General features: G+C 34.8%; 1 protein-coding gene across 1 annotated transcript in view; it reads right to left on the bottom strand.

Annotated features, from left to right (window-relative positions):
- Nucleotides 1-15,185, bottom strand: part of LOC145683093 (venom allergen 5-like) — a 65,858-nt gene that overhangs the window by 1,213 nt on the left and 49,460 nt on the right. The window contains exons 6-7 of the mRNA XM_081754451.1: nt 8,353-8,582; nt 4,546-4,721 (exon numbers count right to left, since the gene is read on the bottom strand). Coding sequence (XP_081610577.1) covers nt 4,546-4,721; nt 8,353-8,582 — 406 coding nt within the window. The remainder of the gene's footprint in view (nt 1-4,545; nt 4,722-8,352; nt 8,583-15,185) is intronic.

The following is a 15,185-nucleotide window of genomic DNA, read 5'->3' as shown; positions in this document are numbered from 1 at the left end:
TGAGATAGCAACGACGAGCACTAAATATACGCTCCTACTGAGTGACAATCGAAGACAAATGGCCGTATATTGTCTGGGGTAAACTCTTTTCAAACTTGGTATTTTTGGGTTTTTAAACATTAGCATATCAACAAGGTATAAAACACGGCAACGTTTAGAAAACTGCTTATGCAATATCTATATAAATTTTCTAATTTTGATTCCAATTTTAAGAATCATAATTAGTCGTATCATCTGCAGCACCTCTCAGATCTCGATTCAACTGTTGTCAAAATTTATACCTAAGGCAGAAGTACCTTTGATGCACGGCGGGAAAGATCTCGTGCCCAAACAATAGACTCACAGTAGATGCTTACAATAATCCAGAGTGTTCGAAAATTATTGAGCGGTAATATAAGTCTGAAGAACTAGATCTACGTTAGGAATAGAATCTTTGCAACTGAGAACTGCATAATCACGCAAGATCACCTTATTATAATAGGTCCTTCACTATCATATAGTTTTAAATTTTGGTGGAAGTTCATGTGGTTTGGATTCCACGTTAAGCGTAGGTTCACGTCTCATTTAACTTCAGTTCTGAAAATGAACGTTAAACTTCAAACCAACCAACCAACCAACCCCCCCCCCAAAAAAAAAATTGCAGTTACATTTTACAACCTGCCATGCTTTCGAAAGAGAAGAATTAGGTTTTCATTTCTGTTCTTGTGTGCCTTGGTGGACTGTTGTTATCTTCATGGTGTAGTTCAAATTTGTCCTCTGATTTTTTTCGCCTTGTTGGATTTCCTTGTTCATTGGCATTTCCTTATGAGTCGATTACTGTTGGGGTGCGGGTCTGGAAGCGAGCTTGCCACTGACAAGGGCAAGTTCTTAGGTTAAGCTTAATGGTCCTGATAATGGCTGAGATCTCTATGTGTCTTTTCTCTAAAGTGATTCAAGAGCAAAATATAGCATTCACGTTAGTCGACTTCAGTAAAGTCTGTTCAGTTTACACGGTCAGAGCAAATCTTAGTGTACATAGAGAGTTAGACTGGCGGATAGCAATACTATTTCCTTTGAAGAACCAGATACCTGTAGCAGGGTTGTGTGATCTTTATTCTTTTTTGCGGTGCACATTAACTCTTTCGTTTTCTGACTACCTCTTCGTTGGCACTACTAGATCTCAAGAGTAGTCTGTTTCTTCTATTTTGCTGCTTGGCCTGTCTGGATAGACTGCCTATTTCTGTGCTTCAGCATTGGCTCTCTTCGACGTTCTTGCAGGTCTTGCTGATATTTTGCATTTCGAGACTTTTCTTCTTAAGGCAACAGCTAAATGCAAAGAGCTCTCTGTTACAAGTATTCTCGCTGCTCTATGGTTGTGATACAATGATCAACATCTGATTCTGTCCACGCCTCTTATATACACTATCAGGTCTGATAACATAGTCAAGTGCTTACAACTCTAATGAACTTTGGTGGAATTTATAGTTATCACAGATCATTGCAACACTAAGCATTTACACACCCGCTGATGATATGCAGGTATATGAAATTATGCCGACATTGAATTATTCATCCCAGGTGCTTAACATTTTATATCAGTCAATGTATTCAATCAATTATTTGCAACTGTTCGGTAACTGCATTTTACACTTTCTGAAATAGTTGACAACATTTTCTCAGTTTTATTTGGGTTAACACTAAATATATATATCTCAAAATATAAATATTCAAGGTTATTGCTGAGTTGAGTCCGAATTTGTCCTGTTTATATGGTATATAATTGAATAAATATCAACACCTTTGTTTCTCAGCTCATGAATTTATATGGAAAATTATTATTTTAATCTTCTTTCAAATACACTGGAATTTATATGATTTGGTATAACTGTTTTTTTCTGCAAATCTGTTTAAATATCAAAATAAAATTTTGTTATATATGTATATTTATAATATAATATTTATTAATAAAATGTAAGTAATATTAAAGTCAAGAAAACCAATTTAAGAAAAAGCAATGACACGTATACTGCTCCTAATAAAAATGCATCTTAATTAAGGTAGGAACATTTAATTAGAGTTGAAGAAGAAACCAGTGTAAATCACGTAATTAAAATTGAAATTCATTTAAGAGAAAACAAAAGTAATTCCTCGTATAAGTCAATGGGATAAACAAATAAAAGACGACGTTGGAATCCAACACCGTTAACTCTTTGAATAAATTTTCGCACTCATATTTCAATCAAATAATTATATTATAGTGCCGACGATCTGTTGGTAGAAATTTGAATACAGAGTGTTTCTAAAAGAACCATCCGATTTTACACGATTATACAGGGTTAGCATAAACTATTCATTCGTTTTGAAAAGGCCATATTTTCAAAAGTATAACATGTACACACATTAAAGATGTATGAAAAGAATCATAAACTCGCCAAGTTTGTATTGTGTATTCCAGATGGCAGCACGAGGGATGTACAAGACGGGGCACCCCCTCATTGACAAATCTCGCATCGCTGGAATAGGAGTAATGGTGAGAATGACTAGCTTTGTTCCCCTGGCCTCACATATCTCCTGATTTAACGCCCTGCGACTTCTTCCTGTGTGTGTGGGGGGGGGGGGTACGTTAAGGACCTTGTTTACATACCCCTACTATCGCAATCTTTAGTCGAGGTCAAAGAACGCATTAGTGGTGCAGTGTAGACAATTGACAGGACTATGCTACAAAATGTATGGAATGAGCTCGAGTATCGTCTAGACGTGTGTTCTGTCACCAAAGAGGCACATATTGAACATTTGTAGAGGGTGTATGAACTTGGCGAGTTTGTCGTTCTTTTCTTATATTTTTCATGGGTGTACGTGTCATCCCGTTGAAAATATAGCATTTTCAAAATGAAATTTATGTTAGCTCTGTGTATGAATGAAGATAGAACCTCCAGGCAAATACACGTGAAACAAAAAGTTTCCTTTGGTGCTGAATGAAAGTTGCTGGTTCACGTGGTTGTGGTTGCCGGTAGGAGATTTCCTGGTGCAGCTAGTTGGTTCACTCGTTCCTTTCATACTATATGTCGAGTCGAAATGGCGACAACACAGCAACAAAAAGGGTTCAGCAACTTTGACAGTAGAGGTTGTAGAAATACCAGATATGTAAGTGCAAGTATGGCAAAAGTTTGACTATGGTATAGGTGCACGTCCTGCATCCGATGGAGGATACATTCAACATTTGTGAAAGATAAGTGAAAAAGTTGTATTCTTAAACATATTTTAAAATTTATCCGAAGGTTTCATGCTCATGTATGTAAGAAATAGCCTTGTGAAATTGGATGATTTATTATGAAACATTCTGTATGTGACTTTATGATTTACAAACACCCTATATATATATCACGAGCGTCATTAGCGGGGGATCGAGGGGACGCGTTCCCCCAGATTTAATTAAATGCATTTAAAGAAACTAAGACAGCTTTGTACATTTAACTTTTGTCGGAAACAGGATTTTGATTTTGATTCATCCGACCTCCCAGATACTGGCGTAGTTAGATTTATAAATCTGGTGGGTCGGATGAATCAAAATCAAAATCCTCTCTCCGACAAAAGTTATATATACAAAGTTGCCTGAAATTGGATGATTTAGTTGGAAACATTCTGTATGTGACTTTTCAATTTACAAACACCCCATATATATTGGTGTATTTATATGGGGTATTTATAAATTGAAAAGTCACATACAGAATGTTTCAAAATAAATCATCCAATTTCACAAGGCTATTTCTTACACACACACACACACACACACGCACACACACACACACACACACACACACACACACACACACACACACACACACACACACACACACACACACACACACATATATATATATATATATATATATATATATATATATATATATATATATATATATATATATATATAAAATGCCAAAACCGCGAATATGCTAAATTTGACTTTGAGCTATAAGAATTTTAACCCTTTCACAGAGGAAGTCGACTTTTGTCGACAGAAAGAAAATTTCCTCAACATGCGAATGTCGACTATAGTCGACGTGTTCAAATTTGTTTGTCCGTATCTTGGCTTTGTCGAGAGTAGTCGCCAAAGTTGTACCGTTCAATTTTTTGTGTTCTATTGTTTTCGATAAACAATAGAAATCACACAGAAAACCTTTGGCGACTACAATCGACAAAACCAAGATACAAACAAATTTTAACACGTCGACTATAACCGACATTCGCAGGTTTAGTTAAATTTTCTTTCCGTTGCCTTCCACAGCGAAAGAGTTAATATTCAACTTACCCCGAAAAATCAGTATATAAACTTAGGTACATGCTTTAGGAATTGATGATAACTTCTAATGTACTCATATTTCATAAATGGGATTTTGGTATTGGAATATGTGTGCACAAAATAACATAAAACTGCACTTAGGTGAAAATAACAAAATTTGCACATTCGCGGTTTTGGTATTGGACCGACGATATATAGTCCTTTCAACATATGAGGTACTATGACTTTTTAACTTATAAAAAGACAATATAAATCAAATTTACTTTATTTATCAAAACACAAAGGCCGGTAATTAACAACTTGTTATAAGTAACAAATGATCCAGTATTGAGACCTACAGGATAACAGTCAGGTCTAAAAATGACATTTGTTAGGTCCTCTTCTTTTGCTGTATAGAAAGGATTAGGTATACTTGTTGGTGGATCCAAAGTTTGATCTCCTTAAAATCAGAATATAATATATGTAAGAAATTCATACACGTGAAATCTACAGATAGTTATTAAGATAATGAAAACAGTCAAGAAAATACAATTTACCTTATTAATGCGGCTCTGGACCACTTTCTGTCTGTAACACAACTTGTATTCGTTGTTTCATTGGAGTATATAACTTATGATATTTATTCCCCACAATAATAATGGACCCTCATGTGGTTCGGATCCCTCGTTAAACTGTAAGTCCATGCCTTATATAGCCTCGCTGCTGAAGAGGGACGCTAAACTGAATATCAAATCAATCAATAATAATGGATGCAATATATTCGAAAGTGACACGACTGGTGGTCTATTGGTTGGTTAGGTAGTAATAAGTTTAACAATATTCCTTATGGTTACGAATTTTGTTGGGTCTAAAACAGAATGCCCAACGGCTAGAACGCCAAAATTTCAAAATGGTCAAATCGGGCAAAAATACGGTCTCAACCAAAGATGTTATAAAATAGAGGATCTGCCTATACAACAAAATCGTGAAGCCACGCGTCACAGTTTCGCCACCCCCACTCTGTTCGCTCCGATCAATAAGATCACCAATGCTTTGAGTCAACATGTATGGCGGAAACAATAGTAGCCAATCAGACGTGCTGATGTTCGGTTGTTTTTTGGCTTCATTGAGTTAAAGGATGAAGATACATATGGGCAGATCCTCTATTTTATGACATCTTTGGTTTCAACACTAGTTAGTTGTCTGATCACTAGTTTCAGCTTTATAGCTTCTCAAAATGTGTGTTGCAATAGAAAACCCTAAGTGCGAGGTGCGAGGTGCGAGTTGCTGTACGTTTTCTTACGGAAAACAATATTCGGCAGATGTGGCGTAACTAAGGGCTTGAGGGCCACCTCGCAGTTAACGTGGAATGGGGCCCCTTCTCTACGTCCTACATTACGATTTGGGGCCCCGTGATGGCTTCGGCCCCCCCGCAATGCGGGGTCTGCGGGGCCCTTATTTACACCCCTGTTCGGTAGCAGCTATTCATCAGGACTTTGTGCCGTGTATGGACCAAGTGTGATGAGTGAAGAAGTTGTGTGTGAATGGGTTCGTCATCGAAAATTGGACGAACAAACATTCACGACGAAGAGAGGAATGGCAGGCCATCAGTGGTCATTTGCAGGACTGTGTTATATGACATAGTGACACAGAGGTTGGACTACAGGAAGTACTGTGGTTCAAGGCACAGGCTGTAATTTCAAAGCTAGTGCAGAGCTATGATAAGTGCTTGAATGTTTATGGAAACTATATTGAAAAATGGAGTAAAGAAGTAGTTCTCAAATGTATATAATAAATTCTTCTTATTTACTTTGATGTTTCTTTTTTGACCAATTGGAGGTTACTTTCCGAACGGTACATATGATTAATAACTTAAAATAAAATAAATATTTTTAAAAGACATACTTTCCTTAATTTATAAATAAAATGAAACAAATCGTACTAAAAAGTAAAACGAATTCAGTTTTGAAGAAAATGACTTTTTTTTAAAGAAAAATAATAATCTATTTACACATGACGAAAAGGAAAAGCATGGGAAGCGCTCTTATACGCCTTTGATAAACTCTTGAAATTTGATTATAATATATTGTTTTTTTAAATAACACTATCCAACAAATTTTAACTTTATTTTCTGTAGAAGTCACGGAGATGGATGTTCTTAAATAATTCCATTCCGCTAAATCTAAAAATGAAGTCAAATTTTTCCTACCAGGCCATACAATTTATCTACAGTGTTCCCCAGAAAACAAAGTAAAATTATATACTGATATTTGTTACGACATTTGGTGTTCAGGAAAAGTTATTATTTTAAAGCAAAATGTTGTGCTGAGTACAACATTTAAATGGAAATTAAGTAGATATAAGGCCATTTAACGATACTGTCAGTTTTTTTAGTGGTTGCTTAAAAAGATCAAAATCGCAATAAAAATAAAACTTTAAGTATACGTGTATTGTATACTTGTATTGAAATTAGGATTTAGAATTTAGATTTCTGGCTTTTCGGCTTCCTTGCCCTTCCACGTTTTTCCCCACGGCAACTTGTAAAAAAAAAAAATTCCCTTTCGATATAATTTGGTGGTTATGTTCTTTGAGGCTTTCCTACTTTTATAGAGGATGAAGCCAGTAAATTATGCAGGAGAGAATTTCACTTCATCTCCTATTTTAAAACTTATGTTTTAGTGCAATTTTCAGTTTTTTAAAAGCCTGATTTTCAGTACTGAGAACTACTTGTATTAGTTACACTTTTCATTTCTGATGAATAAGTCAATGAAGATGATTTAAAGAAAAAACTTCCACGTTTCTACAATGCACAGCACCATTATTTTTTGTTTTTCGGTGAATATTTTTCCTTTATTGCAGTCATTGGTATTAAATAGATATTGAAATTAAATTGATAAGTAAGAGAATGTAGAGGTGGGGATATTTAGAATTAAAGAAATTTTCCAAGAAATGAGAAATCCAATTGTTCGACTTTTATATGAGATATGTTGGTGGTAAATATCATTAAGTTTACAAACTATTTGAAAGGTGTATATCATTGGAAGGAAAATCCGAGGCAGCATGAAACTGCACAACATACACGTCATGTAATGAACTCAACTTAACAATGTGGAATGGAATAGAACGATTAAGTATGTTGAAACACCAGCCATGTCTAGTAATGTGGCATCGAGGATTCAGCATCAAGGGTTTTGGGGCCCTGTTGAAACTCTTCGTATTTACGTAATGAAAAATGAGATGTTAGCGATTGTGATTTTGTAGCTCGGGTAAATCTCGTTTGGACATAACTCTCTGACAGATATTTAATAGAAGAAATCCTCCTCGCTGGTCTAGTTGCCAGCATGTGCGCCTTTGTTGTACAGGGTCCTGGGTACGATTCCTGGGGGAAGAGCCCTTGGTAACTAATATTGCATGTGACACATTATGACTTCTTTAAAAATGTACAATTCTAAATTTAAATCCAACAATATGCCACAATTGAGAATACCAATATATGATGTTGTGAAATCTGAACAAAAACACCGAGGTGCAAAAAGTGCAGCCAAGTTCGTAAGCCTCAAAAAGTGTTGAGATGAGGATAGATGAGCCAAGTTTCTTGGCCACTGCATCTGAAACGAACACTGGAACTTGGCGCGAGGTGTCAAGGAAAATAATGTTAAGGAGCCTTAGGAATAGTGGTGGTGGGTTTGGGGCCACCACCAACCTTAGGAATATCAACTTCGCTAAGGCACATATACAGTATACTGCAGTAAGATTGGTGGTTCGAAACCCAGACAAGTAAAACTTATAATCTTCCACGAGACATCAAGGACAATGATATTGACGAGCCTTAGGGATGGTGCTTGTGAGCATGGTGGATTTGGGGGCCACCACCAGCCTTAGGGTTGAAATGTCCCAGCCGTGAAACTATGAACAGACATCTTGGTATATTCGAATATGTTAGACACCCCGCGCCAAGTTCCAGTGTTCGTTTCAGATGCAGTGAACAAGGAACTTGGCTCATCCATCCTCATCTCAACACTTTTTGAGGCTGACGAACTTAGTTGCACATTTTGCACCTATGGTGTTTTTGTTCAGATATGTTTACTTACCGCACAGACCTTCATATCTTTCGGAACATTGGTGTCTGGGACAACATATAAAAGATATATTATAAGTAACAGTAAATATAGGGTATTTTGGTTTGTTGCCAGAAGGTGAGTAGTAACAAACAAACAAAAACTTCTTATAGTTTACAACGTGAGCTTCACTAATTGAATAAGCACATCCAATTCGCTTTGTTCGGGCCCAGATCATTTGTGTAAATCTCTTTGCCTCGTCCCTGCAAAAAGATAAACATACCGATACTTTATTTCTTAATATTTATAATAACGTAAAGACAGTAATTAAATGGATTAGAAGAGCTTTTCCCAGTCTCGAGTTGTCTTAGGTGCCTGACAGACTATTATTATTATTATTATTATTATTATTATTATTATTATTATTATTATTATTATTAATAATAATAATAATAATAATAATAATAATAATAATAATAATAATAATAATATTAAGTAACTTGCCTGGTGGGACTAATGTTTCTTTTTTATTTTAGGTTTGGGCCTACAAATGTTTCTTCAACGTTTCCCAATCTTCGAAAGGAAGAGGAAGCTGAATCCTCCCAATATGTTCTTCCAATTTTCAAATCATATATCAATTGTGTTCTTCCTATTCCTATTTTCTTCCATCTTTCCTTCTATAGCGATATGAAGAAGACAATTTTTCGCTAGATGTGTCCATTCCAATTGCGCTTCCTACGAAGAATGCTGGCTAAAAGCCTCCTCTTCTCTCCTATCGGGCCAACTCTGCACTTCCATGTTTTAAGTTGGTTTCTTATGATTCTATACCTATTAGGCCCAATGAGTAAGCACCCTACTCTCTTTGAAAGGTACCTAAGAGCATACACCTACCCCTGTGGTTCTCTTGGATAGATGTAAGGAGGGACAAAAACTGCACCCCACTGTCCTTTAAGATTGCATGTTTGTGGTGGTTCTATGTATGAGCGCTTTGCTCTGATTCATGAAAATTTAAGTAAAAAATAGGCACCCCTGTGGTTTCTTTGGTAAGGTACGCACCTCTTTGGTCCCCTTGCAAGGGGAGAGGTGAACTACATTGCACCCCTATCCTTTAGAATGTGCTTAAAACCTTATGGTACGCTATGTCACATGATGATGACATGTTGTGTAGTCTGGAGGGCTAGGTTATATGTTGGAAACTAGCGAATCAGAACTGATGCTTCTGTGATTCCCCACGAAGATTCAAATTTGACGTCACACTTAGTCAGCGTTTATGTAAAACTGTAGTGTTGTTTTGCGATTTAATTAGAATTTGAAGTTTGAAAGAAAATGGCTGCTTTCCGACAAGCCATTATAGTTTGATATGTCAAAATGGTGGGTAAAAGAAAATTGCGTCATTCTAGTGGAGATTGTGCTTGATTATGGCTTATGGTCTTATGGATGTGTGCTTTTATTTGTGTTTCGAACCTTCCTGAATTTGGAGATAAGGGTTTGTCAAGGTCCTGTGGAGATAAAGGACAAGTAAGTACTGGGATCTATATTCAAGCCCCAACTGTAATGAAATTGACTGTACATACCTTTAAGTTTTGGGCCACCCTAATGCACTAGTCAGCTTAACCTTCCAGCAGTTTGAAAACAACTAACTGAACACTCTTCATAAACATATTCATGAACAACTAACTGAACACACTATCACATAACATCACTTCTCATTCGCAATTTTTCATCACATATCTTCTTCCTCCTTATCACAGTTTGTGTTGCCTTATGCCCGACTGTCTTACGGGAGGTTCAACTGATAGAATATTCTTTGGTGTCTTGTAATATACATATATATACCTATCATTAGTTGGTATTTAAAGCATTTTTTAAACTAAAATAATAACAAACAAACGGTTTCAAACGAAATTTTTCAGCATACAGAATTTTTAAAACTAAACATTTCGCAAATAGACAATTTTTCTAATTACACTTTTTTGCAAACAAAAAGAACTTAAAATTTTATCAAAGAAAATTTTCAAGCTAAATTATTTATCAAAAATTTCAAACCAAAAAATCATCAATCAAAAATATTATTAAAGTAAATTCTTAACACAAATTATTTAACAAAAATTTTGAAGCTAAAAGTTTAACAAAAAATTCAAATTTAAAACTTCAAAAACATTCAATATAAATTTTGAAACCAATAAAAACGAAAATTTTATTATGGCAAATCAAGCGAAAACCCTTTAAAACAAATTCTTAAAAGAAAAATTGACAATCACTAAATTTGTTCATCAAAGCACACAACTTTAAAGTCGTCCGCGAAACTATTTACATATTTACGTAACATAACATTAGGTATTAGTATTCATCATGGATACTCAGTGGAACTACACATTTACATATATTCTGATGGACCTAGTGGATGTGGGAAAACTTATTTTGTGATGCGATTGGTTTAGAATCTCTTCAGTATTGTAAGCACTAAACTCCGTAATATCTACTATTATTATACAGAATGGCAAAGGATATATACAACAATGTCTGTTCCAGTGCAATTTCATGAAGGACCAACACGTAAGACTCAATTTGAAGAACAAATACATCCGATTATTGCTGATGATCATATGGGTGAAGTGAATGCTGATATTGATGATTTGTTCACCAAAGTATCACATCATCGAAACATTAGTGTTATTTTCATTACGTAAAGTTTGTTTCATTAAAGGAAACATAATAATGATATGAGCTTAAATCGTTTGTATTTGACATTGTTTAAAAACTCACGTGATGTATCTCGAATCAAATATATGAGTTACCAAATCATGCCTGAGTATATGTTATTTTTTGTAATTTCAAACAAGATAAACTCAATGAGAAACGATTTCGTGTGAATATTTTCCTGAACGACTTAAATCATTACGTCTACATTCCGAAAAACATGTATAAATAAGCATGCACGTAAAATTATGATTTACTCTATCACAATGTCTCCTATAGTGAAACATGTCGATTGTCAATATAGTCCTGTCGATTTGAACGATTTCCATGCGAATATCTTCCTTCACGTCTTCCGATGTTTGGAGCCTATGTAGGATTTTTAAGAAAAAATCCTATAGTGTTAACTTTTTATAATATTATATTTTGTTGCCAATTTCGTATATTATCAACAGTTCTTTAATTTTTCCAAGTTTTGATTAAGTCAAATAGTCATGTTATTTAACTATCTTATATATGAAAGTAGTGATACCAATAAGCAAATTTATAACCCATTGAAATGCATATTTGTTACCCATATATTTAAGAAAATTCTTCTAAATTATGTGAACTTACATTGTTTTAGCATTGTTGTATTCTAAATATTCGATTTCATTAGTTGTAATAAATATTTACAAATTATTCATTCATAAGCCATATTCATAATAATTTACATTCCCATATTTTTGCTTTAATATATGTATGTTAACATTGGAAGCACAGAAAACAACAATTTGATATTTTAGAAACTATTCTTGTAAGCACCTAAACACAACTTTATATTAAAATGTGATACTTATTTTATTTAAAATTTGAGAAGTACACAACTATTGAAAATTGATTACAGTGACAACTGTTAACAAAATTGTAAATTAATTAATATCAGTTGTCACTATTTTTCTTGAAAAATGCCCTCATATAATTTGCTGTAAATTAAGATTAATTACTACCCAATTTTATTTCAGTATATTTAAATCACTTATTTGCATTTTGGAAATTATTTCATAAGAATTCTCTAGTGTATTTCCAGTTACAAACAATTAGTTTTTTGAACTAGTAATAGAAATAGGATCTTCATGTGTACAAAGACGAACGTGGAAAATATCTTCTGAATTAGATTTGACAGATTTATAAGTCAATTTGCAGTTACGAAAGAATAATGAATATTAATTTTTATTTTAAGTAGTATTTACTTTTTTAGGCATTTACACGGACATTTTTCCTAACAGCTGCTAAAATGGCAGCCCTATATTAAGTAACCAATTTGCATAATTTATTATACATTTGTTATTATCAACACATGTACAATTTAAGTAAGTAGTAAGTTACACATATATTCGTATATACGAGCCTTGAGGTAACCTCACCACACTTTAATAGGTCAGGGTGAATAGGAGGCAAATGAATATTCTCAAATCTGAATGTAAGGTGACCAGGGAGGAGAGGGCAAAAATTTGATGCTTTAGCTCTGTGGGCTTTTACTTCATCCTATTGAAACCACACACACAAATGGGAGTATGCTTTCGTCGTAATTCAGGTAAGAATAACATGTTGATGATTGCGCTCCGAGTTCATGGGCATTTCCATTATGATCGTCGAAAACGTAAGGACCGATGACAGCAGTTTTGTCTACAGCACATTAAGTCTTCGCTTTAGAGCTGTGCAGTGTCCTTTCGTGTAATTGTTTGGGACTTTTAGAATTCCACTAACGGCAGTTCTGTTGATTCACAAAGCCATTGAGATGAAAATGTGCTTTATCACTTATGCACAAATAGAAGTTGTCACTTTGTTCAAAAGTCGCTTCCATTTCATATGCGGAGTTCAGTCGCTATGCGCCAAATTCAGACGCATATCTCAGAGTGGATCGACGTGGACTACACAGCACGGCTTGTCTGATTCTTTTTACATATTCGGGGATACGTGCTGTTCTTGTAGCTCCAGATTGATTTTTGTTCAGTAGTGTAGTTGCTGTACGATGCGCTTAAACACAACGTATGATAACGTTAAGAGTGGGAACAGCTTGATCTATGTGAATATTAAAATGGCGGCGACACTTACCTGACAGACTCGTTATTCTTGACGAAACTGTCATAAGCAAAATCACGGTGTTCTGCCGTCCACGGGTCTATTGCTGAATTTGAAAATAAATAAAATTCTATTGCAGAAACTAAAATAAAATAACAAACAACAAAATGCTAAAACTTCACAAACTTAGTGACACCTTCCGCATATCTGTTACTCCACTTGTGGAGAGTCTTAGCCATTTGAAAAAATGTCCGTCGTCTCTGCTCTACACTGTACTTATAAATGTCTTCATATCTTCTAAGACAATATTCCGTTGACAGATACTTAGAAGGCAAGACTAAGGCATCACAAGAACAGGCCTCGATACTTGTGGATAGAACAAAGCCATTTGGGTAAGAAGAAGTATTTGGCCGTACAACAAGGGTGATTCTTACGTGAATTACTTGCACCTACTATTGGAGAAATGTTGTCCAGTCTAGTGTTTAAACAACAATTCGCCGGAACAAAGCAAAAAAGAAAGAAGTTCTGTTCTTGTTTTTCTGACAAGTACTGTTTGTTCTTCTGGTCTCTGCAAGTGCCTCAACGAATACATGCATCAATTAGTGTGACAGAAAGACATGAATCCAATCTCGATCAAGAAATGCGTTCTATATTACGTAAATCGTATGCGGGTGATGAGAAAAGTGGAATCAGTACAATACAATGCTACAGAAATATATTTATGTCGTATGTAAACAAGGAGAATCTATACCTGCTTCAGTTCCTTCAATGATACCTGATCAAAATATTTTGAAGGATGATTATATGAAATAAGAAATGTTAGTAATCATATCACAACTGTATTGTAGAAAAGTACAAATACTATTTTAACGATTAACGCAAGGTGATGCAATCACAGGGGATAGATAAGGAACAGTGTACATCAATGACCATAAACTGTAAGAATCCAATATTGGATTTAATTTGTAATGTGACTCGACTGTTAAAAAGTACAAATTCTCAAGGTTGGGAATTGTTTTGTAATTATCATTCAATATCGAACATATCTCAAGAATTAATTAGTATTTTATGAAGACTTACGTATATTTTAAATCCTAATACATCAATATCTGAACCAGTAACGACACTTCCTCAAGGAAGGTGTTGTTCAGGGAAAGACGATGAAGATGGTGTAGAAGTGACAAAAAGGAAGCATGTCATTCTTTAATGGTCAACGTACAAATCATGAAAAAAAGTTAACAAGCGTTTATTACAACTGAATATATTCAGCTTTATGTTCTACTGCGGAAAAATTATGGTTGGCAACTGAAAATTTGTACTGTTAGCAAAATTAAAACTCTTGTTAAATAAATAGCTTATTTTTTGAAGTTTATACGTTGAGAAGAATGAAAAATTTTGCTTAATAGAACAAAAACCAATCAGGTACATTGAGAATAATTCGGGATGAGGAACGGGATAGAAGGTATGGTAGATAGAATACAAGGAAAGTGATACGGAAACTTCTAAATTTGTAGCAAATGACACAGCTGTAATGATACTGTAGATGATCATAGTAATGGAGAATTTTGTTGGTAGATGTGGAAACCAGTGTCCGCTACTCTTGATTCATGCAACTCCCAAATTACTTCTTGGTTTTGAAGTGTACAAGTTTTCTCTCCTCCTGTAGTTCCTCCAATTTTAAAAGGCAGCGATACTAATGATACAGACTTAAAATAGGGAGAAATATTGCAAAGAAGACGGAATCAGATAGGTAAAAGTAAGCAGGACACGAAAACAGGTTGGTTGATTGATAGATTTAGAGATTAGCGTTTCTTTCAGCCCCAAAGTTATATGAAAAGTAGACCTCCAGCTTAACGTGGAATCCGAACCATATAAGCTTCACCGGGAATCGACCCCGAATCTCGCAGAGAGTTGACTTAAAATTGTAACGTGAATAAAACCACAGTAGTCTAGTTCTCGGTCAGAAAGTTGGTTTTCCATTTGATTCAATCCCAATATTAATTTCAAAAGTCTGTTTTATTCATTCTACCTAGGTATACACAATTGTCATTAAAAAGTGTTTCTGAAATATTATGCTGAAACCACAGCACTTCTTTGGAGATACA

Source organism: Thermobia domestica, chromosome 4, assembly GCF_964235325.1.
Source record: "Thermobia domestica chromosome 4, izTheDome1.hap1.1, whole genome shotgun sequence".
Lineage (NCBI taxonomy): Eukaryota > Metazoa > Arthropoda > Insecta > Zygentoma > Lepismatidae > Thermobia > Thermobia domestica.
Note: the sequence above shows the minus strand (reverse complement) of the source record. Positions and strands in the feature narration are given on the sequence as shown.